Source organism: Cydia pomonella, chromosome 10 (assembly GCF_033807575.1).
Source record: "Cydia pomonella isolate Wapato2018A chromosome 10, ilCydPomo1, whole genome shotgun sequence".
Taxonomy (NCBI): Eukaryota; Metazoa; Arthropoda; class Insecta; order Lepidoptera; family Tortricidae; genus Cydia; species Cydia pomonella.
The window spans coordinates 16,270,175-16,295,428 of record NC_084712.1 but is presented as its reverse complement, the minus strand read 5'-3'; the positions used below and the strand labels follow the sequence as shown (position 1 = coordinate 16,295,428).

The following is a 25,254-nucleotide window of genomic DNA, read 5'->3' as shown; positions in this document are numbered from 1 at the left end:
ACGTCGTGCATGAATCGTTGGAATGTTTGGCTTGAGTTGCGGAGCCCGAACGTCATTGAGTTAAACTGGAACAACCCGAACGGTGTGATTATTGAAGTTTTCTGCGCGTCTTCTTTGTTCATGGGGATCCAAAAATACGCCATCTTCAGGTCTAATTTTGAAAAAATCTTCTTGTTGTGCAACTGGTACGTAAAATCTTGAATTCGAGGTAAAGGATAGCGATCGGGTTGTGTTACGGCGTTCAGACGTCTATAATCGCCGCAGACACGTAGAGAACCATCTTTTTTCTTGACAACGTGCAGCGGACTTGCCCAGGGGCTGTTTGAGGGTTGACAGATGCCCATTTCCATCAAGCGTTCGAATTCGGCCTTCGCCGCTGCATATTTGTCGGGCGGCAGTGGGCGTGGCCTGGCGAAGAGTGGGGGGCCCGTAGTCTCGATGAAATGCTGCACGTTATGCTTGGCCGGCGTTTTCAAAGACATTGGTCGTAGTACATTAGGATACTGTTTGAGAATCTCGTAGTAGGTTTGATTGCTGCTGATCAAATAGACGGTTTCTTGAGTACTTCGAACTGTGAATGCGTTGACTTGGAGTTTAGTAGTTTTGTCGATGAGCTTCTTTTGATCTAGGTCAGGTAGCAGCTTGTAGTGCCGAAGGAAATCAGCTCCGAGGATTGAGGTCTTGATGGCAGCCACGATAAACGTCCAACGGTAATCGCGCCGTAGCCCCAAGTTAAGAGTGATTGTTTTCTCTCCATAGGTCTTAATCGGCGTGTCGTTTGCGGCGTAAAGCTTGTAGGTGCTTGATAACTGGTTCTTCTTGTGATGCGACGATAGTACTGATATTTCGGCGCCAGTGTCGACGAGGTAACGTTCTCGAGAGTTGCGATCGAAGACACAAAGGCGGTTGCTGACAGGAGGTACACCGAGGCCCGCCAGAGTCGGTGTAGGCATTAGTTTTCCGATGAGCTAGTCTTCTTGCTACACGGCGATTCACATCTTCGTGCTTTGTCTCCGAATCTGAAGTGATATCTGCACAGCCATCCAGGATCACCGGGCTTGCGTGAAGTTCCATGCGCCGACATAGATCTCGAACGGGAACGGCTGCGAGAGCGAAAGGGACGGCGATAGCGTTGCCGGCCGCCGGACCGAAGTGTACCAAAGGGGATGAATTTAATACATAAAGATTTATAATGATTAACATTGTAATCCAAGATTCCTTTAATCACTCTTGCCTTGGTTCAACAATAACTATAACCCAGTAGGATTAAATATCTGCTTCGCTTTATGATTTAGTTAATTGATTGGTTGATAGACATACTATGGCATTATTGTAATTGAGGCTTCTGTAGTATGAGAGGAATATTGTCATCCTTACCTTAATTAAGTTGGACTCGGTGTGACTCAAGATCTCCAGCGTTCCCCAACGCCAGCGGCCAACATAGACCACGTTTTACTCCAGACCTGTTTAAATATTGTTAAAATTGATTCCACTTGAATCACTAAATATTTACCTAATCAATATATATATGGATTGTTTACTGGAATGGTAGTCAGTATAGTCTTACTCTATATTTATTACTTATTTACTTACTTTCCAAACACTTATGGATGTGCTTTCACATGAATGCACTTTTATTGTGCCAAGTACATCTGGCGGGTACAATTACATACTGTGACTGTACTTGTATTTTAAGATCGCCCTATCCCCTGGTACCAAAGGACATCAATCTAATTAGGTGGCCCAAAGCCTTGTTCTTAGTTATTAGAGACCCGGTACGTATGAGCTTGTTATAGGTCGGCAACCAGATCATCCGAGCATAATTCGTACAGATATCTCATGCCACCCAAAGCGATGCCATATTGGCCAAGCTCCTACGTCATGCAATCGCTGCTTGCATGTTAGTATTGCCTCAAGGTATTTTATACCTATTATTCCATTGCATACATGACTTGTATGCGTGGTTTAACACCTTAGTTTCATTTGCATGCCACACTTGCATGCCAGCTAAACAGCATTGAACAGAGTAAGCACATAGTGAGAAATTGTAAAACCAAACCATTATAGAATAAATCCAAACATTGATAATTCGTTTTATTTTATCTTATGCTAAATACTTAGCTTTCTTTCACGAGCAAGAAACAGGAAATCTTGAGTCACTATCACTGATATTAACTTTTACTTGAACAAATTAGATATGCAACAACCATGATACATTTGAAAAGGAGAAAAGAGCGTCACTTACCATAGACTAAATTTCATGTTCTTTATTTTACGTTTCCGGGCTTAAGTGTTGCTGTCTATTATTTACAATCATCGCGTACTTCGCGACACTCCCCCTCTGGATCTTAATTAATGGCTGACATTAATTCTTGTGTCCATCTATGGATTCTTTCCATAGCCTGGACCGCGGCTGCTCGACGTTGATCAGTCGATACAATTTGATGATTTGACGACTCTTCATTATTTATATCAGTTTCTGACCCAGAAGGAACTTGTTCTGGAGCAATTTCCCTGTTTTGTATCAAATTTGTGCCTTCCAACAGTCCTCCTTGGTCCATTGTCAAGTCGTTTTCATTTGTCTCTTTTAATATGTGATGATCTTCCTTAGAATCGTTTGTGCAGGTAGGGACGTACGTGTTACTCTCTTTAGTCCTTAAAGGTAAGGTCTGAGGGAGATCTTCAGTATCAAAGTATGTTGTTTTATCCTCATTTACTAGGGATTCCCTTGTAGGATCTTGGAATGATACATCCTCATCCACTTCCAGAGGATACAAATGTGCAATAGATCTTGTGAACACACTGTCCCCTACTTTTACTTTTGCAACTCTGCACAATCCATCCTTTCCTTTTATTAATTCTGAAATCTTTCCTACCTTCCATCCTTCTCTATTTTTAGCTTCACTCTTTATTTGTACTATATCTCCCACCTTTGGGTTTTTCTGAGATCTCACCCTTGCTTGTTTAGGTGAATTTCGATATCTTTCTCTGAGACTAAGTAAGTACTGGTTAATAAACATTTCTTTGTATTCATCCATTATCATGTTTCCGCGATTCCAACCTTCAATAAGTTGTTGTTTTATAAGTGAACCTGAAAGTGGTAAACTTTCTATGAGTATTTCTATACTTAAACACTTTCCTGTCGTTAGGAAATCTGCAGGTTTAAGTATGTGTTCTACATTTGATCCCACATATGTGAGGGGTCTAGTATTAATAACCGCCTCTGCTTCTTTAATTATGGTTAACAGTTGATTGTCTTCAAGCATGTGTTTTTGAAGTGTTCTCTTTAAACAGTGCTTTACAATTGCTACTAGTCTTTCATAAGCTCCACCATGCCACGGTGCGAGCTGTGGAATAAATTTCCATTTTATGTTAGTTATAAAATTTCTTTCTTCTGACAATACTTCTCCCAATAATTTAAACTGCGAGGCATTGTCAGATAATATAAGAGTCGGAGCTCCTCTTGTAGCAATGAATCTTCTAAATGCCATGAGACATTCATTAGTCGTCAGATCCTTGACGACTTCTAGGTGTATCGCCCTTATTACAAGACACGTAAACAGACAGATCCATCTTTTCTTTAAACCGTTTTCCGTCCTCACAATCATTGGTCCAAAATAGTCTACCCCTGTGTAAGCGAATGAAGTCGTATACTTCACCCTCTCTACCGGTAATGCAGGAGTCTTGGGTAATTCATACGGACCTCCTCCGTGTTTTACACATCTTGGACATTTACTTAATGTTTTTTGGACTCTAGTTCTACCTTGAGGTATCCAATACTTCTGACGTATAAGACTTAAAGTGTGAGGTACTCCTACATGGAGATTCTTTTCATGAGTTTCTTTTATGAGTTTTTCTGTGAATTCACATTCTTTCGGTAAGAGAATGGGATGTTTTGCGTTGAAGGATAAATCTGAATTTGTGAGACGACCGTCACATCGTAAGATTCCATTTGTGTCACAGAATAAACCTAGGTTGCGAGCTAAACTCGTTTTCTTCCCTTGCACTTCTTCCGGGAACATTGTTTGTTGTAACTGTCTTATTTCTTGTAATTGAGGATCTGAGTTTGTTACAGGATTTGATTTGGTAGGCAATGTTTTATCTTTTTGATGATTTTCTGTGTTAGACAGACCCTCCCCCAACAGAAGAGAAACTTCATTACCTGGGCTCTTGGGCCAGGCCTTTGGATCATGTCGTAAGAAGGTAGGTCCATCCAACCACTTATTTCTCTCTTCTTTTGAAGTACTCGGTCGTGTTGCAACATCTGCTGGATTAAGTCCAGATGGAACATACTTCACGATTAGGTTTTTATTACTTCTTATCTCTTCTATTCTTCTAGATACGAACGGTTCTAACAGTTTGTCTGAATAAAACCAGCTTTTTACGATCTGACTATCGGTCCATAATATCGTTTCTGTGCTATCCATTTGCAAGAATTTGAGGACATATTTAATGAGTCTACTGCCAATTAAAACGCCTAAAAGTTCAAGTTTCGGTATTTTTAGGTTTTCTTGATTCCTGGCAGGCACAAGGCGTGATTTACCTATTACAAACTGGATGTTATCCTTTTGTACTAAGTATACTACGGCCGCGTAGGCTACTGTCGAAGAATCTGCGAAACAATGCAATTGTGCCTTTCTTTCATTAGGAATAGTCATATTTCTTGGTAGACGTATTGACTCTATTGCTTTAAGATCTTCTAGAATATTTACCCATTCTTGTCTCTTTTCATCTGATAGTGAGCTGTCCCATTTGACTTTTTCCTTCCATAATTGTTGAAGAAGTAGTTTGGCTGGTAATACTACGGGTACACTGAATCCACAAGGATCATATATTGCCGCTATAGTTTTAAGAATACCTCTTTTTGTAACTTTGTTGGTCTTAATTACTTTGGCTCTTAGATGAAGTGAGTCTTTCTTCAATTCCCAATTTAAACCTAAAGTTTTTACTATAGGTTCCGGTGCCGCATCCTGTATTTGATTTATGAAATCCTTTGAATTAGAACTCCATTCTCGAAGATTCATTGATATTTCTAAGAACTTATCTTTTGCCTCATTGTACAATTCTAAAGCTTCATCCACTGACCCCGTGCCTGTAAGTAGGTTGTCCACATATATGTTGTTAGCTAATTGTTTGGTATAATTTCCTTCAGAGGTCTGTAGATGATGTTTTATGGTTGCATTTAATAAAAATGGACTTGAGATAATTCCGAAAGGAACTCTAGTAAATCTATATTGTATGAGGTTGTCTTCAGTGACAGGTTTTTCAGAGTCCTTCACCCAGAGAAATCTAGTTACATCTCTATCATCATTATTTAATCCAATCTGTAAGAAAGCCTTTTCTACATCTGCAGTTAATCCTATATTATGACATCTAAATTGAATAAGTAATCCAGTAAGGTCTTCGAGCATCATGGGACCGGCATATAAACATTCGTTAAGACTTTTCGCATTCTTTGTTTTAGCTGAAGCATCATAGACGAGTCTAAGTGGCTTTCCAGTGGCCATTACTCCATGAAACGGTAAGTAATGTATGGGATGTTCCTTTCCTTTCTCGTTAGGAACTTCTTCGATAATTTCCTTTTCCAATTGATCACTTAGTGTCTTATCGTAAAGTGATAAAGTTTCTTTATTTAGTCTCTTAACGAGTCCCACGAGTCTTCCATACGCTAATCCGTAATTAGTTGGTAACTGTGGAGGATAATCTTTCCATGGCCAGCTGACTTGGTATCTTCCATCCTTCAACATGGTGTTTTCGTTGAAGTGCTTGATTGCTTCTTCATCTCTATTGGTGTTAGGTGAGTCGACAATTCCAATAGATTCTAGGTCCCACAAAGTCTTCATAGATGTATTATCCAACGGTGGATCAGGTTCGTTTAGCTTGGTCTCATATGAAGCTTGGAAGTACGTGAGTACGGACAGTTCGTCTCCCCTTTCCTCTCTCGATCGACCAGATAGTATCCAACCAAACACAGAGTCTACTAGATAAAGATTTTCCTTTATCTCTATTTTCTCAGACAACATTAGTGATTGGTAATAGTCGTTTCCGATCAGGATGTCAATTTGATCCTCAAGTGATCCATCGTCGGCTAGAAGATACCGGTCTCGATGTCTCCATTCCGAGAAATCTTTATTAAAAGTGGATATGTCACGAGTGATAGTAGGCACGATATTTGCGTATATTAATTTCATTTTATTTGTTTTTGTTTGTAGATAGAGTCTAGCCAATGGACTTTCTAATTCATACGGTTGTTCCCCGGCAAAGGTGAATACCGTAAGACATTGTTTTTCTTCTGGTTCCAGATTAAGTTTTCTAGCTACCTTTTGTAAAATATAACTTCTCATGCTACCACAATCCAAAAGTACACGACATTTAATGACTGTATTGTTCCTTCCTATGGCATTAACAATAGCTGTCTGCAGAACAGTAGGTGAATCGTCGTTGATATGTAATGAGGTGGTAGTCTCTTTCTTAAGTTGTTCCTTTGTAGGACACAGCGCTCGGTTGTGTTGTCCTTTCATCCCACAATGCGGACAAACTCTTGTTTTGTTTTTACACGTCCTTGCACCGTGGCCTAAACCTAAACATACATAACAGCGATTATTTAATTTTGCCTTTCTAAGTGGTATGGTTTTGACATTGGTACATTCGTCATTGAAGTGATCTCCACCACAAAATATACATGAGATCTTCCTTTTCTTTTTAATGGGTGCAGATTGGTTTTCTTCTTCTTTGAACTTTCGTTTATTGTTATATATCTTACTAAAGGCAGTCACAGTTGGTTTGAACCTCTTATGGTTGATTTTGTTAGCATCTGGTTTCCTTGACTTGGGTTTTCTTTTGTTTTTTGACTCTTGTATGAGAAGAGTTTCTGTTGTGTAATTTTTGTCTTTGCTGTTGTCTTCCATGCAAGTTCTTTTAGCATCTTCTCTGGCTGTTAGCACTACCTGCAGTTCTCTCCTTAATTCCTCTATGGATTCATCCTTTAATTTCAATTTCAACTCGTATATAATATCTTCGGGGAATTTCTCCATAATTAGGAATCTCAGGTGATTGTGTTCAGTATTTTCTCCTAAGGAGTTTAATATTCTAAGGTGCCGATCAATATCGTCTAACGTTTTCCTACATTCGTCCTGGTTCTCAGCCCTCTTTAGTTTATATAGTTTTGAATAATGAGCATCAATTATCTGTGATTTTCTACCATATCGGCTGGTAAGCATAGTAACAGCTATTTTGTAATTATCATTAGTTGTTTCCAATCCATCTAAAATGGTCTTCGCATCTCCTTTCAAAGATGTTTTCAGATAAAGGAGCTTGTCTACATCTTTCAGATCCCTTTGATCAATATTCGAGTTAAATTGATCCCAAAACTGTGTCCACTGAAGAACATTCCCATCAAATGTTGGCAAATGAAGCTCGGGCAACTTTCCTCTATTGGTAGGATGACTTGAGGTGGATGAAGAACCAGACTTGTCTCGTTTTGATTGTATAAGCGCGTTCAATTCAGCTAGTGCTTCTTCACCATTTAATTGCTCTGTCGTCAGAATAGATATTTCATCAGCATTCGGATTAGTAGCTGTATTAAAATATTGGTAAAGCTCCGTGTTAAATCGGTTTATCACGGCTTGTAATTTTGCTGAAACAATCTTGGCTTGTTCTTCCTCCTCATCACTCCACGACTTCAGAGTACAAAGGACCTTGGAACTGTTGGACAGGTTTTTTATTCCAGATACAAATTTATTTAGTCTCTCCAAATATATTTCTTCCATTTTTTATTTTTCAGCAGTATTGTTGTGCAATAATCCTGAAATTATTATCTTTGACTATAATAGACTGTAAATAAATTCTATATTGACTACAAAGGAGTCCCATCAACACAATTTATTGGTAAGTGACTTTTATGTAAAGGCTGTTAAATATAATTAATCTGTGTATTGATTGTGAATTTTATTCAATCAACTCGCTTCATACCATTCTCTGATAAATGGTAAACAAAGTTTGTGAAATACTTGGTCGTAGCTCAACACTGTTACTCTTGCTTAGCAAAGTTTTATTAAAGTTCACATGCAAGTCCCACACATAGTTCGACCTAGTCTATAAACAGCACTAATTCCCGAACTTGGGTAACACTTCTCACTAAATGTTACTTTTCATTTGACTTGGATGTGACACTACCGTGCCCCTTTTGGCAATTTGCTTACAACAGCAAGAAACTTCAAGAGCATATTTTGGTTCTTATTTATTCAACAAAGATAGTCACAATCAAACACAAACCGCTAAATTCTTTCTAACTTGTTATCATTCAGGTTTAATTGTAATAAACCTTGTTTACTACTAAATGTAATGACTTATTTGCTTAAGTCTTTAATTTGTATATAATTTATATCTCATACAATAATCTCATTAAAAAAGGCTTTAACTTGTCCCCTTTTAATACACCAGGGGTTCTAAACTTACATTTACATACCTTGTCATTAATTGAACCTAGTTTCTTTTATTAGATTTTCTTCAAATACTACAGCAATGCATTCTCTCCACCACTGGGCAATGATGTTGATATGTAGTATGTAATTTCCTCTTAAAGCATCTATGAAGTTACCTTGATGATAAATGATACATTTAATATATTAATTCAATGTAATTAACCAGATAATTTTTATTGTTTCGGGTAACAACTTGTATTTCTCAACTATTGCCAAAGTAGCTTAAGATATGTACTTAAAACTTGGAAAAGGCACAATATATCTTTCACTATAATTTCTACTTGATATGGATTGTAAAACGAACTTCCATCTATACATGCTTTACTAAATGCATTGTAGAATCTACTAGTGATAATAACAAATCGTTATGTATTTAGTTATTATGGAAACATTTCGATAAAGTATGGAAACTTTACAAACAACGCACAAAGTGATTTGCTTGACGGCGTAAAAACACAAAATGGTGAGAATCCATTCCAATCCATTCTTACCTGATGATATAATGAATGATTTCCTTTAATATTTGATTTGTGAGCACTTTCCAATTATGAAACACTGGATTTCTCAAGTAATTTGATAATTAACAACAGGATTCGAAGTTGTTTGTCGATAGCCGCGTTTATGAAACCTGTTTGTACTTGTCACTACTGTCAATGTCACTGCATACTTGTAATTTCCGTGGAACGAAATACGTTTCCGTTTTGTACTTACTCTTTCGAGTTTTACGTTTTTATTCATTCAAATCTCATTTAAAGTATTTTTATTAAATTACTTCAAAATGATGATGCAATAAATAATTATGTACAAATCGTGTTCACAACGCCATCTGTGGTGGAATAGCTGTCTCATTTCAAATGAGGTGCCACCTGTCGAGGAGCGGTTGAACTACTTGTAAGTTTACCTTGCGTTATACAAGCTCGACAAATTAAGTTTCGTATGATAATTAAAGGAAGGGGTTCTACGAAATAAATAAAGTATAACCACATATATTTATTAGACTTGCTGCACGTCTGCTTTCCCTTTCGTAAATTATCCTGAAACAATGTTTTATTCACCTATCGATTTCCGATACAGATGTCAGGTTTGCTTGTTCCTCCACAGATGTCGCTACCACGAACCATATTTCAGATTTATTTGGTAAATTTATCTTATTAAATGTCCTGTTTTTCAAGATAGGATGACCACATTCACCATACGGAAGCCTCTTATTATATCCTTTGTGTAGCAAATATGAGCTATGATATATATTTGTTAATTTATTCCAGCAACTGTCACCAATTTTATGTACCAAAGGGGATGAATTTAATACATAAAGATTTATAATGATTAACATTGTAATCCAAGATTCCTTTAATCACTCTTGCCTTGGTTCAACAATAACTATAACCCAGTAGGATTAAATATCTGCTTCGCTTTATGATTTAGTTAATTGATTGGTTGATAGACATACTATGGCATTATTGTAATTGAGGCTTCTGTAGTATGAGAGGAATATTGTCATCCTTACCTTAATTAAGTTGGACTCGGTGTGACTCAAGATCTCCAGCGTTCCCCAACGCCAGCGGCCAACATAGACCACGTTTTACTCCAGACCTGTTTAAATATTGTTAAAATTGATTCCACTTGAATCACTAAATATTTACCTAATCAATATATATATGGATTGTTTACTGGAATGGTAGTCAGTATAGTCTTACTCTATATTTATTACTTATTTACTTACTTTCCAAACACTTATGGATGTGCTTTCACATGAATGCACTTTTATTGTGCCAAGTACATCTGGCGGGTACAATTACATACTGTGACTGTACTTGTATTTTAAGATCGCCCTATCCCCTGGTACCAAAGGACATCAATCTAATTAGGTGGCCCAAAGCCTTGTTCTTAGTTATTAGAGACCCGGTACGTATGAGCTTGTTATAGGTCGGCAACCAGATCATCCGAGCATAATTCGTACAGATATCTCATGCCACCCAAAGCGATGCCATATTGGCCAAGCTCCTACGTCATGCAATCGCTGCTTGCATGTTAGTATTGCCTCAAGGTATTTTATACCTATTATTCCATTGCATACATGACTTGTATGCGTGGTTTAACACCTTAGTTTCATTTGCATGCCACACTTGCATGCCAGCTAAACAGCATTGAACAGAGTAAGCACATAGTGAGAAATTGTAAAACCAAACCATTATAGAATAAATCCAAACATTGATAATTCGTTTTATTTTATCTTATGCTAAATACTTAGCTTTCTTTCACGAGCAAGAAACAGGAAATCTTGAGTCACTATCACTGATATTAACTTTTACTTGAACAAATTAGATATGCAACAACCATGATACATTTGAAAAGGAGAAAAGAGCGTCACTTACCATAGACTAAATTTCATGTTCTTTATTTTACGTTTCCGGGCTTAAGTGTTGCTGTCTATTATTTACAATCATCGCGTACTTCGCGACACGAAGGGCTGCAATTTCGAGTGTTTAATTGTCGAGCTTCTGGGATAACTTCTCAAAAAATGTGTTTTCGCTGCTTTGCGGGGCTTGAAAATCTGTGGCTCGTGTGACTGCAGCAACGGTGACTGGCTCGGCGTGCTCTAACATCTTGTCGGCCATGGCATCACGTCGGTGTCACCAGTTATGGGGGGTCCAGGCAGGAGGAGTCCAGTGTAAACAGCGGTATAGTCAGTTAAATAATGAACATTTATTGAAATGTATCGTCGTCTTATATACTATTCCTAAACCTACGAAAAAATAGAAAGATAGGTATCTTAGAACTACAGAATCTAATCTACCCTTTGACGTAAATCGCACCTCTCTAGAGTGCGATGGCATATCTTCTATCCCGCTCACAATCGCCGGTTGCATGAAGTGGGTAGTAGAAAATACAGCAATTCAGGACTACCGCAGAGAATGTCGCTTGCGAGAGTAGCACGCCCTGTCTTCCATCTCGCTCCAACCGCTGCATAAATACGTGCGCGCCGCCTGCGCGCGCCTCAGTTGCGTCCGGCCGTCGATGCGAGCGCATGTCCCATAATAGCATAACTCGGAACTATATAATATAACACAAGAAAAATAAATGACTGCATCGATTCTCCTATTCCATTTATTATGCACATTTTATTATGTCAATCTTTGTCGAAGCTTTATGCAATTTTAAGTCTGCGAGTACAACTTTAAACACTTTTTCTAATAACAGTCTAAAAACAAACAAAAAGCGAACGCCCTACTAAAATTCAGTTCTCAATTTCAATCTTGCTAACATGCATGCTGCAATCATAGAAAGAACAAGTGGCCACTGTTCCAGAGTTGTCAAACTTCCAGTCTGCTCCATACGCTATACTCTCATGTTCCATGTATTCACAAAGCACGGAGATGGAGTCTGTCACGCCTGAAAAACAAAACGGTATTAGCAAATTGTTACTGACTGCAGAAGCCTAAAAGTGTCTACAGATTACCGCACGGGACCGCAACCTTGGTGCGGTGCGGCGCACGTATCGATAGTGTGTAAGGTGGTCGCCGTACGTGCGTTAAGGACGCAGCTATAAGTTAGAGCGAGAAAGAGATATTTTGACCGCACTAAGGTCACTGGGCGGTGCGATAGTCTGTTACGGATATAAGGAAAAAACGTGTCCCCAAGTTAGACCGCCGAACTAGATGTCGTTATAGCGAGCGTGTATAATCTGTAGGGGGCAGCACAGGAGACATAAGATTTTTGGCGCGAGGTGTAAACGTGAAGTTTATGCTTCCAATACAATATGGCAGATTCTACTATGCACAAGGAAACGTACGAGAACGGTAAATGGCATCACAAGCTTTAGCGTGAAGTGTCAATGTACATGTTTGTGTTACCGATTCAGGCCACAAGATGGCAGACCGTTCAACGCCTACGGTCCCTACGCTAACGACATATATATCAGCTGTCAAAATCGAAGCACAAATTTGTCTACACAATCAATAAATCTATTCGATATTAGATTAATTTTAGAAGAAAACCGCTATCACTGGAAATTGACGCGATATCAACAAAAATGAGTTATAGGGGGTCGTCGGCATCTTCATTATGTGTATCAGAGCAATGAATTTCCTATTGCGAACATTTAGGCTGTACGACGAGGTTCCTGCCCAAATTATCTTCATTATCTTGAGGAGTTTTTAAAGGGCCGGCAGGGCATGTGAGCTGCTGAAATTGCAAGCATCCATATTCGGTAACTATAGTTGTCTCGGACATGGTACAGTCAAGTGTAAAAATATGGGTGCACACAAGTTGCTCAAGATATTCCATAACTCCTATGTCGGCGAATTAAGAGCTATATGAGACGTATTTTTGAGTAATTTGCGCTGACCTATATTTTTACAATTGACTGTATAAAAAAAGTGTGTTTCCCAGTCTCTGATTGTATACCATACCTAGAACTCTGAAGCCCCCATACATACAGGCCGCTAGAACAGTGGATGGACTGCTGGGATGATACTTGAGTCTCCAGACGCCGCCGTTCACTGCGGTCTCGGTCAAGCAGCGCTTTAGACTCCTGGTGTCCCAGAGACGCACTTTTTCGTCGTAACTGTAATAATTTAAACAAATATTTATGAAAAAGGTACCGCTGAATAAAACGCGGAAGCCCAGAAAAACCAGGTTTCGGAAACCCTTATTAGTTCTGACACTAAAATATTTAAGCCATACCATGGCATGTCAACAGACTCAAATTCGGCGTTCTAGTATTTATATATATATATATATATATATATATATATATATATATATAGTATTATTATAGTTGTGTCGCTGGTAAAATCTGGGGAGTATTTAATCCCAACGTCAAAACGGGCCATGGTCAGGGGCGGCGGGATACGAAGTTCGACATAAGCCGAACTGTAGGCTTAGCACAGGAGCGCCGCGACAGTATCTACCGCGGGATAGACTATCTACCCATCCCGTCCCTCTCTAATACAGTTAGAAAAAGACGGGTAGTCTTGTTTAGTTTTAGACGGTAAACCTTTAAGATTTTCATTGCCCAGAAGCTATAGGACTTGAGCACCAAATCTTAAAATAACGCCACTGGATAGAATTGATTAGTAGAGTTACAGACCTGCCCGTGATAAGCTGATGTTCAACTTCTAGATGACTCCTGATGGAGGTAACACCTGCTTCGTGGCTCCGGTTCGTCATTACTGCAGCGTCAGGAACCCTGATGTCGTAGCTTTTAAATACACAATCATCTCCACCTATAAAATACAGGTATCCTTGGAGTAGCTGTTCTATTTCTGGAGTAATAATCCCAAAAAATTACAATTTACAAATACATGCATGCTCGTATCATGTAGATCGGGGCATCACTGCATAAAAATTAAGGTTAGCGGATATACCATGCTCGTAAATTACCTGAATAAAATACGTCAGGGTTCCAATAATTGAACGCAGCTATCCACGCCTCAAAGCCGTGACTCTTCCACGTTCCAACCCTCATCAATCCGCCGCCAACAATCTTAAAAACAGTCACATCACCCGCAGAACCACTCACAACAATCATTGGCTCGCCCGACTCTTTGTTCGTCGACCAATCAAGAGACAGCGCCAAAACGTCTTGACCAATCGAATCTTCGAGCCACAGCTTTAAATTGTAACCGTCGTTTTCATACAGTTGGTATAGCAGGAGTGATCCTTCGGAGGTTACAACTGCGAGCACCGGGTGGTCTTGAATGGTATGATAGCACCATTTTTGGTCTAGAATGCCGGCGGTGACGACTGTTTGGACGGGACACAAATCGACTGTGTCTTGGTTGATTTGGAATAGGTAGATTCTGCCAAGTCTTGTCTGTTTTTTCGTTTGTTGATCTAAAAATAATATTGACGACAATTTGTTGATTTGGCCTCCGATTGCAATCAAGACTGACTTGCTCAGTATAGCTTCACATTGCTACACATCAAAACTAACACTTGACATCAAAAATAAAAGTGGTCCTTCGAACCGAATTTCAACAATGAACCTTGAATTGAAACTTGTTGTAGACTATTGTTGTTATTTCCAAAACTACTTTGCAAATATTGTTAATGAGTTTGACACAAGTTCTCAAACGTAAAATCGTCTCCTCACTCATATGTTTCTGTTAGATATTTGAACGAAACTATAAAACAGTATCAACGTGCTAGACAGAAGTTTCATTGACGTTTTCATCACATCATAACATAATCATAATGTTGTATTTATTACCTTCATCTTTTTTCTCAAGTTGGTAAGTGCCGCACACCAGCACATCGCGATAGGGCTCCACAGGGCACCACTCGACGGAGTCCGCACTGTAGCCCGTGTTCCACCGCCATTTGGTGCTCCAAGCCGCCATTATTCGACGAAATCCGTAGATACTAGCACAGAACAAAGTGGATATATATATAAGTACATACATTACATATGTAAACGCAAACAGACAACACTAACCTCTGTGACAGTATTTTTTTTTTGTTTTACTCAAAACTAAACTGTACCTATAACTTATAGACAAGCCAATACGCACGTAAACATTATTTTGGGCTAAAAAGTTACCTGAACCGCCCACTTGAATTAAGTTGAGATACTAGTGAGTTTGTATAAGTTTAGATTTTGACCTAGCAACTAAAGATACACGCCTACTAAAGATATTGATACTACTCAAAAGAAAATAGGGGCCACTAAGAATTTTGATCATTACAGGAAAACTAAGTTATTCATTGTTTAATTCGTTTCCAGAAATACAATTTACAAATGAACATTTTTAAAGGTACAAACAAAATTTAAACTTAAAACAAACTACTTAGGTACAACTAATTCTAAATCTAAACAGGAAACAACAAGGTGGTGAAACAATAGGGTATTGCCTCGTGCGTATGCTCGCTCTGTGTGGACCCACCTATTGAGTACTTATTTAATTTTTATAAACCTTAATAATAACCTAAGCTGTAAAACAAGGCTGTTATTTAAAAAAAGGATGTTTTGTGAAAAATACAGGCTGTGTACAATATAAGGTAGGTTGGGAATTTGTTATCTTTCTGGCCACCCAAAACTCTATTGCTCATGGATTTTTAAAATTAATATAGGCCGTACCACTTCCACCTTTTTTATTCAAGTTGAAACGGGTAAGATATTCAGGCCTTACCAAAATTAACTAAAAAAAGTCAAAACAAAAAATTATACGAGTCGTCAAGATTTTTTTGGAGATCAAAAAGACAGTTAACGATCTAACCTATCCTGACCTTTAAATTTGGCAAACGAGGCACCAAACACCCTTTCACGTTGTGACGTAACATTCAAAACGGCCCCTATTTTCATTTGAGCATGAGAGAATGTCATTTCTTACAAGTTTTACGTGGGTATACAGGGTGATTCAGGAGACGTGAGCAGGATCAAGCTTGAGCATTCAGTAAGTTATAAGCAACTGTTTCGTACCAGTATTTGTGAGATTAACGTTCTTTTATTTTTTTACTGTTAAAAAAAAATGTTATAATTTATTTACGCCATGTATGGTCACCCTATTTGTTTTATCCATAACAAGTGACAAATTGAATGTCATCGGGGTCTGGTTACTTTTGAAAAATCGTATCTCACTCAAGTGTGACATTTTGTTTTCTTCATAATCAAACTGCTGTCATAGCGGTTAAAGAGGTTTTATCTTTCTTAATTAAGTGTTGTAGGGTGTCCATGATTGTAGATTATCAAATTTGTCCTTCCCAAAAAGTTAAATAACAGAAATAAAGCGAGATTGTTTTACTTAAATATGATGATGAACGGTTCATTAACATTTACTGATTGTGTAGGCTTAGTCCTGCTCACGTCTCATGAATCACCCTGTATATTATCCAAATAGGTATGCTTCATCTCAGGCATTGACGTGTCAATATTGTATAGAATTAAAACGAATCTCTACTATTTTAAACCCATTTATTAATATTAATATAATAAAAATATGCCCATACATGAATAAATACAGCCGACTAAAGCTATTTCTCATAGTTAAACTGTAATGGATTTAACATTTATTTCACAATTTACATTTAATTTGCTAAAAATTTGTACTGTTTCATGGTTCATTACTTACAATTACTTTGAAAACTTTGAGAATTCATAAAACAGCTAAAACGTACAGATCAATAGAGGACATACATATAAATATGACATCGAATGGAAATAAATATACAGGAAAATCTATCTATAAAAAATATTGAAATGGACTCGAATTACATTTAGTAAGTTTAACATTCAAGTAAGTACTTTTATTCTTTAATGGTAACTTATTTTATATATTTAAAGACTATTTCGTAATTTCTCCTTACACTAGCGTTATACTAAAAGGTATACATTTCCGGCAGTTGGACCAAATTGTTACATCCAAATTAAAAAGTGACAGTTGCTCACAACAGAGGACGCCTTCGGGTTAAGTCCAGAGAGAGGCTGAGGCAGCCTGTTATTGTTCTTATCATGAAGCCTCCGCTGTCCATTTATCTGTCAGCATGCTGTTTCTCATAAATCGAAATAGGTAAATGTAATTAATGCACCAATTGTTTCATATGAATGTGTGAAACTTGTTTACAGTGCAGTTTACAGTCACGGTCGTTTTAATCAAACCCATGCGCTTTGGAAGGTGTTTTGGTGGTGGTGATTGGTGAGTGAGTTTTGCTATCCATTCTGTAGTGAAGAGCCTAATGATTAGAGGCGCCCTCTGCAAAGAGCTTAATAGTTTTTAACATCAGTTAGTGTTCCAAATCGACTACACGCTGTCAGTAATAAATGACAATATTTCAATTTGTGTATGTATGTCGTCCACTTTCTACTCTGACGAGGAAAAGAGAACGCCTATATTTACTTTTATACTGGGCGCACGACTTTGAAACAAGTACCAAACTTAAAATGCATAAAAATGACAAAAATTACAGGACATCAGATTTAAATTTAAAAATTTCGGCATTACAATCAAATCGTAACTAACTCGGCAAATTTATTACACAAAACATTTTTGGGGAACACAAACAAATTACAATCAAAGGGCAAAGTTTAGAAGCAGTACTGGAAATTAAAATATATACAACTTAATGCTAATAATTAAAATTTATCGAACAATGAGCACTTTATCTTACATAATGTTACTCTAATTTGAGGTCTCATGATTGCCTTTATAATGGTTTTACATTTTCTGAGCAATACATATCGGGAAAAAATCATATGTAAAAATAATATCAGGTTATATTGCTCTTATAAGGATGTACCAAGGAATTTACTCATACTCGTGAAAGTCACAGACTACAAATGTGTTTTTATATTGATACTGAACCCAGTTCATTAACTTTACTGACAGTGTCTGAGCACCTTCACAAATATTTATTTGAATTTTCCGGCCATTTTAAATCTTGGTACATCATTGACACTAGAATACTGTGAAAATCATCCACGATTTTGAACTAATACTAGACATTTAAAGTGACTTGACTTGATAGTTTCAAGTCTCAAACTAGTTGAAATGAGTATCTTGTGGGCAGTTACATTAAGTATAGTCCGTGAGGCAAGAATTGGGCCAACATTTATTAATGTGTAACTTTGGGTAAAATATTTAAAATGTCGATTAAATATGCCGCACTAAAGTTCAGTGAGTTCAGGTCTTTCTCCGAACGCTGAGCACTGAACGGATCGCGAATATCATTGTTTAACGAAAAGTAAATCTATGGGTTCGATCAAAAATAACATTACGCATTTTAGAAGCAATTTTCATGTTAATAAGCTTTTGTAAAAATAGTCAAAAAAGTTTAATGGTGTTTTAGGTCTATAAAGGTTGGTGATTTTTTTCCTTTCAAGCAAAAGTTGTTTCGAAAGTAATCAGGTTCCGAATCAATGAAATTACTAGAAAAAGACCTCAAGATTGCTTATTTATCATATTTTTTGCTAAACGGACTATGATCTAAAATAGCGCTATGAATTTTCAAAAACTCTGCTGGCTGAACCCAATCTTAATCTGTGTAAAGTTGCCTCGGCCGAGGCAAACACACGTGCGCTCGCAATGGCCGCAATGCATCAGGCTAGGCGCGTCTTCATAGACCGAGCTGCTTCGCGCGGCAATTTCTTCTCGAGGCAGTTCGTTCTGTGTGAACCCGCCCAATAACAATTACCGGCCAAGTAACTCAATTTTTGCTCCACGGACTTCGTAACTAACTTACGGCTGCACTATTCACTTTAATATCATGAAACATCAACATCACAAAATACCAAAGGTGTCTTAAAATATGCTTATTAAACATTAATAATATTTTACTTTATATATTGTTTTGTCTGAGGTAGATGTTCACAATAAATGTTTCGATCACAGCCTGGCTTTTCAGGACAGCTATCTCTAACAGGTCTCTTTATAGGAGGGATGCCCAACCAGGAGGGCGTAACGAACCGGCTGGGTACACCTTAGGGGGCGTCCATAAATTACGTGAGATGATTAAAGGGGGGAGGGGGTCGAGTCAAATCTCATCTAATCTCACGTTGGGGAGAGGGGGGGTCTCGACAAATATCACGCAATTTATTCTCTGATTGAAACAAAAAAAAAATTATACTATTTTGGTCCATTTAATCCAAATTGTATGTACATGCTTAAACTAGTCGTAAATAAAAGCACGAACCAAATTGTTTTTTCTTTTTACAATAAACAATCCAACGCGTTTACGTAATAAACCCACATTCTGAAAAATCTCACGTGAGATTGGGGGACGGGGGAGGGGGTTGAATAAAATCTCACGACATCTCACCAAGGGGGGAGGGAGGGTCAGAAAATTGAAAAAAACACCTCACGTAATTTATGGACGCCCCCTTACAGATAAAGAAAAGGGGTTCTTGAGTTATCTTTGAGCCAAGAAGGGCTAGGCTTAAAAAATATTTGGGGACCCCTGCTTTACTGGCTGTGCGCTATATGGGACACATTAGTTATTTGACATTAAAAGCTGTCAAATAGGTAGTATGACAATTACAGCCGACAAAAGTTAACATTTTTGCCATGATGAGTGCAATCATCGCATTTAATCCCACTCCACGCACTTTGCATGTTAATAACATAGTATGATAGTTATGTATGTGTGTATGTGAATGTGTTGTTTTATTGTGTGTGTGTGTGTGTGTGTGTTTTTTTTTGTACATTATATTCTACACTACCTATACAACTGTAAAAAAAAAATTAAATAAATGGATCCAACTTATTTGATTCAATTTTAAAATTCTAATTGGTTTGCTTGATTCCATCATTACATTAGTATGCCACCATTTTGTGAAAAGACCTGTGAGATTTTAAACAAAAGATATTGAAATATGATATATATGATAAGCAACCCAGAAAATTAAGTTCTACTAATCTCAGAAACGATTGTGCCATGCTGTATCCTCTGCATTATCAAATAAAAAAAATTAAGCTTATATCTAGATAAATAGCAATAAGAAAGTGAAGTCTGTATCTATTACTTCATTCAAGTCTAAGTAAGGAAAAGCAAAGGTGAAAATTTAGAAAACCTGTGATCATTATGGCTTGTAACTACCTGTTTTAATTTAAATAAACTGATTGTTGGTAGACTTCTAACTGTCCGTTTTTCATAATAAAATATGACAGTTTCATTTGACAGTGCGAATCTTCCGTCTTTTACTTTCTGAATTATCCTAAACTCCTAGGAACTCCTAGATCCAGCCAAAGGTGCAGAGGACCGGAGCTCTAAGCTTGTATGTATAGTATCGATCTGTTTTGTATTGGGAAACAACTGCCAATTGTTGTGACTTACTTACTATTCAATTAAATGGCTTTAAATGAATCAATATCAATGTGTTGCATTATGCTGTAAAATGTTCCATAAGAAAATTATATTAATTTGAGATTTACAGTAACATTACAATTTCTGGCTAAAGCACATACATTGTATTAAACAGGAGGTAAAGATTTGAATTTTTGGAAATCTAGCTTCAAAGCTAGATTTAATCAATTTGATTTTCTACCTTAACTCAAATATAATAAAGTTTATATTTTAAACAAGCTGTCCACTAGCATGATGATTGTAATATTTACTTTATTATTATTGATATAAGGTGGATAATCAAGTGTATAGCCATTTTTCAACCACATATATAAAAAACCGGCTTTGTGTGACAAAGCAATACATTTTTAAAGCATGGTATCAGATTTTTCTCATCTTAACACTTTCTCGGTTACCAGTATACCTAAGGAGTCTAGGGGGGTTGTCTCAGTGTGTGTGTATGTGCTTTGCCTATTTACTTTCAATACAGAATTTTTTTTATGTTATAGTCACATTTTCAAAATAAATCTCTTAAATTTAGTCTAAGTACCCTGAATTATATTTTCTTTTTATTTCTAATAAATAAGACCCTAACTTTTATTACAGCAGCATTATTCTTATTCTGTAATTACAGTTGTGTGCAATATAATAGCAGTACATAAGAAAATGTAAATTAAGGGAAAACTATAACTTTAGATCAATAATATTGTATCTTTTTATATAATTATTCTGCATTACTTGATATTGTTTCAAAATTAACTGTAACCTTTACTTAAATGATATTGGAAGTAAAAAAAAATATCATGAAAATCGGCTGTTTTTACTAAGTTGCGGAAATTCCTATAACAACGTAATACCCTAGGAAAAAAATACAATTATGTACTATAATTGTAATTTAGAATCTTTCCTATTATTTCCAATCAAAGCTTTACATCTAAACCCAAGTCATCCAGAAAAAAATACACTTCTCTATAAGATGATCTTTGTCATAGAGTGTACTGCTATTATATTGCACACAACTGTATGTGTACTCTAGTAGTTCATGTCTCTGATCTAAGATTCTTATTCTTTTGTATAAAGTATGAAGAATGTTATTCCCGATTGGAACAACTGTTGCAATTCTAAATTATTTGCAACTGTGTTTAATAAGTAGGTTTTATAGAAGAAAAACAATGATGAGAGAATAAGAATAAGGCTGCAAAATGAATGCCAGTTCTAATATCAATAAATGTTAGGGACACATTACCAGAAGAAATATTAATATTAGTATACTTGAGACTTACACTAATATACTTTGACTGCTGCATGAGCAATAAATAACTTTTTCAGGGCTGTTGAGAGCCTTCAACACATGTTGTAGACTACTTTGTTTCTCAAATTCACTGGTGCATGACTAACCAACAAGTAAACTTACTCTTTGCTTCTGAAGGTTCACAATCCAATAACAGAGGGCTTGAGAAATTAAGCAGTCTCTTTATATTGCAACTTTATTGGCAGTTACACAAAGATTTGTTTCTGAGGTATGCTAAAATTGACTGTGTTGATGTTAAGACAGAACTTTACTGTCGTGCCGAGCGCTCTGTTTCAATCAAGCACTCTCTTACGAGAATACGCGCGTGCACGATCCCGCGCTTCAGACGCTCCGCTGAGCTACGGCTGCCTGAGTAACTTGGTCGCACCTCCTTACCCATCTCTTCTATCACAGCCAATAGCTGCGCGTACTTCGACGTCCCGTTATCCTTATCCTTCCCTATGGAAGATGGTGACGCCGCCGGCACCGTAGATATAGTCGCATGGCTGCTCCCGCCGTGACCCAAGTCTTTGTGCACGTTCTTACCGCTCATCGGTATCGCCGTAACCGTCACGTCGCTCAGCTTTGACTCCACCGCCTGAATATCCATAGCCTCCATCACGCTCTGAAAATAAACGCCTATTAGCGACACAAAAGAAACCTAAAGAATTTGCTGAATAAACGAAAACTTACCAAGCTAACTACCAACAGATAACACAATCGCGAATGAAAACACATTCCGTAAACACGTACGCGTACATGTAAATAAATAACTGCTAACTACTGTAAAATGTAGATAATGTAGGACATACCTAGTCCAAGCAACTTCGGAGTCGGAGACGAGAGAAATGGGCTTTTTCTTATCGCCAAAACGTAAAACCTAAAGCGGTTGTATCGTATTCTAATGGAATGTGATATGTTTGGTAAAACAAAATGATTTAATACAGTATTTCCTGTATTTTATTATTTCTGAAATAATAAACAACTCCACAAATTACCACCACATTGACAACACCTAACTTTTTTATTTCTATAGGTCCGTCAAACAACACTGACTCGTTAATTATACAGCCAAAACTATTGTGAGTACATTATGCATGTTATATAAAAATATATTAATAAAAAAATTACAAAATCGTTAATAAAATAAAAATAGATTCGTTCCATTTCAACAAAGTTCAAGAATTTGGAAACGGAATGTAATGCCTAGTGCTGCCAGATCGACGAGATATTTTTTCCCTAATTATGGCATTTCTTATAGATCCACACTTCAATTACGTGTAGTACGTAAATGATATAAACGCTACACCAAAAGATAATCGAAAACACGATTCTTCTTTATTATCAAGTCTATTACTTATACTTGCCATGCTAGAAAAAAAAAAGCTGTCACGCACGTCAAAGGATTGGGGACCGTCGTTCCGTCGTTTGATCGTCGTCGTCTCTCGCTTTTTCTTTTATCACAAACCCAAACCAATTTGTGACCAAAACAAATAAAACAACCACAGACGACCTCCCAGTATCAGATTGCCCGACGGAAATAAATCGTCAGCTGCGATGCGCTATAGATCATGTCATGTTGAATTGATCAAATAAATTGTAATGAAACAATGAGTTCGGTCAAGCGATTTTTCCGCCCACTGAGGGCTCATTACGCGATTGAGCTATGAGTGGTGAGGAGTGTGTTGTGATAAGCTAGTAGTGTGGTAGTGATCGGAGGCATGGGGGACGCGGAGCGGGCCTCGCGGCCCAACTCGCTGCTGCTGGAGACCCCGCCGCCGGAGCGGGAGCCGCTCCGCTTCGATGTGCAGCTGGTCGGTGCCCCACCCGAGGTGGAGCAGCTTGTCAACAACATCAAGCAAGTGGCTGAAGACTTCTTGTACCATTGGAAAACTTTTCCTATTGGTGAGCACTGCTAATTAGTAGGTTTTTTTTTATTATAGCAAAAGAAAGCTTAAGTAGTTTGGGTCTCTTTAATAAATATTTGGGGATAATCTTACATAGATCAACCTAGCCCCAATCCAAGCAAAGTTTCTATTATAATAATGGGTAATAAATAATAATAATAATAAAACCTCTTTTATTTCCATAACTCAATTACAGTTGGATTCCTTTAAAGTAGTCAAATATTGATGTTTCTTGAGTATAGATCCCATTTGGGTAAAGGTCACCTCCCATTTCTTCCATAGTTTTCTATTTCTTCCCTTTTGAACCTAATTTTTGCCTACTGCTTCTATTAGCCACCGTTTGTAAGGTATCCCTGCTTTTCTTTTGGCTGGCAGTGGACCTTTCCAAGTTGTAGCTAATGAGGTCCATCTATTGTCTGTGTATCTTGAATATCATGTAACCTGCCCATTTCCACTTTAGTCTCCCGGCTTGTATGAGTGCATCTTTTATTTTTGTGCGTTGCCTAATTATGTCATTTCTGATTTTCTGGAGTTTATTTACTTTTTAAGATGCTTCTTTTCATTGCCCGCTGTATTGTTAGAATTTTTTGTTTGATGTTGCTGGTTGGGATAGGGTACAAGTGTCCATTATAGTTCTTTTTATAATCATCCTGTATTTTCCTGTAAGAATTTCCAAAACTTTTTCCATGTTATATTTTTTCTTCTTTCTACTTCCTCCCCATTATTGTTTCTCAGAAAGGATATCTGTTTTCCTAGGTAGATGTAATTGTTTACATATTATTGGCCTTTAATGTTAATGGGTATTTTAAGGCTGTTGGTCATCACCTACATACCTCAGGAACAAATAATAGAGATAAGGCGGGTCCACACAGAGCGAGCGAGCGAGCACACATGTGCGAGGCAATTTTCGCGAGATGTGAGAGCGCGCGCGTTTTCCTCGCCTGAGCGCGCTGTCTCGGCCAAGGCACGTCTACACTGACCCGTTTTTGCGCGAGAACATTGCCTCGCACGTATGCTCGCTCTGTGTGGAGCGACTCCTATAAACACACAAATCAATGCCATTACCGAGATCCGAACCCGGGACCTTCTTTGTGGGCATAAAGAAAAGGAATTTAGTTGCCAAAGTTTACCATTTTATGCTTGATTTTGAATTCTCTTTTTCTTCCTATGTGGTCCTGATTAGGGTCAAAGCCTTATAGGTTTATCTTAAACCATTGAGCGTAATTCTGGAAGACATCTAGTATTTTTTCACCCACTTTTTAGTAGCACAGTAGGGTGCACTTCAGCACTGGTCTGGCTGGTAGATAATTTTATGTCAGTTTTTGTTTTATTGTAAGATTTTTTAATACTGTTTTATAGTATTAGCACCTACTAAACAATAATAACTAAATAGGAATTAATTTTATTAACTTGCTTCCCATAATGTAGTGTTGTTGTTTACACTAACTTCACGTAGTTTTCACTGCTAATATTTTGTCTTGATAAAAATTAACTTATTCAGTTTTTAAATTCCTTTGCTACTATTTTTGCCAAAAACATTACAAATAATAAGTAATCTGCTAAAAATATAATGCTTTATATATATGGCAATTAGAAACATTAAAAAAACTACAGTGTATAGAAATATATGAACAAGTGAAAGGAGAAACATCCAACCTCCACAGACAATGTCTGTTTCTTTTTCTGAGAAAAATCTGTCAGCCTATACAGTGTTGGCAATTACTAAGATATTTCTTTACTTTCACTATTACCAGCTTATATGATGCCAATCAGTAGTTTCATCTAATTAGAAGAT

The 25,254-nt window shown here is 37.3% G+C and overlaps 3 protein-coding genes across 6 annotated transcripts in view; 1 reads left to right on the top strand and 2 right to left on the bottom strand.

Moving 5' to 3' along the window:
• Positions 1-1,158: 1,158 nt before the first annotated feature.
• LOC133522279 (uncharacterized) lies at positions 1,159-9,140 on the bottom strand. The gene is made up of 3 exons (XM_061857553.1): positions 8,975-9,140; positions 8,468-8,599; positions 1,159-7,804 (listed from the first exon to the last, which is right to left on the bottom strand). The coding sequence occupies exon 3, from the start codon at positions 7,767-7,769 to the stop codon at positions 2,349-2,351; it is 5,421 nt and encodes a 1,806-aa protein (XP_061713537.1). The 5' UTR covers positions 7,770-7,804; positions 8,468-8,599; positions 8,975-9,140; the 3' UTR covers positions 1,159-2,348.
• A 2,429-nt stretch (positions 9,141-11,569) lies between these two features.
• LOC133522281 (diphthine methyltransferase) lies at positions 11,570-22,654 on the bottom strand. 3 transcript variants are annotated; one of them, XM_061857559.1, is made up of 7 exons: positions 22,365-22,654; positions 21,984-22,177; positions 14,698-14,849; positions 13,869-14,321; positions 13,576-13,711; positions 12,896-13,050; positions 11,570-11,876 (listed from the first exon to the last, which is right to left on the bottom strand). In XM_061857559.1, exons 2-7 carry the CDS (start codon positions 22,169-22,171, stop codon positions 11,722-11,724), a joined length of 1,239 nt encoding a protein of 412 aa, XP_061713543.1. In that variant the 5' UTR covers positions 22,172-22,177; positions 22,365-22,654; the 3' UTR covers positions 11,570-11,721. The 3 variants fall into 3 exon arrangements, with proteins under 3 accessions (XP_061713543.1, XP_061713542.1, XP_061713541.1); XM_061857558.1 differs by having other exon boundaries at positions 22,099-22,177; XM_061857557.1 differs by lacking the exon at positions 21,984-22,177.
• A 248-nt stretch (positions 22,655-22,902) lies between these two features.
• LOC133522280 (uncharacterized) overlaps positions 22,903-25,254 on the top strand; it is a 42,166-nt gene continuing 39,814 nt past the window's right edge. For both annotated transcript variants that reach the window (XM_061857555.1, XM_061857554.1), the window contains exon 1: positions 22,903-23,457. In XM_061857555.1, coding sequence (XP_061713539.1) covers positions 23,274-23,457 — 184 coding nt within the window. In that variant the 5' untranslated portion in view covers positions 22,903-23,273. The remainder of the gene's footprint in view (positions 23,458-25,254) is intronic.

Excerpts from the sequence above, each read along its gene's own strand:
- LOC133522281 (XM_061857559.1), bottom strand. The coding sequence starts at position 22,171 with ATGGAGGCTATGGATATTCAGGCGGTGGAGTCAAAGCTGAGCGACGTG. Across the intron at positions 14,850-21,983 it reads AAGGATAACGGGACGTCGAA|TATCTACGGATTTCGTCGAA; the intron begins GTACGCGCAGCT and ends GTTCTGTGCTAG. Across the intron at positions 14,322-14,697 it reads ACTTGAGAAAAAAGATGAAG|ATCAACAAACGAAAAAACAG; the intron begins GTAATAAATACA and ends TATTATTTTTAG.
- LOC133522279 (XM_061857553.1), bottom strand. The coding sequence starts at position 7,769 with ATGGAAGAAATATATTTGGAGAGACTAAATAAATTTGTATCTGGAATA.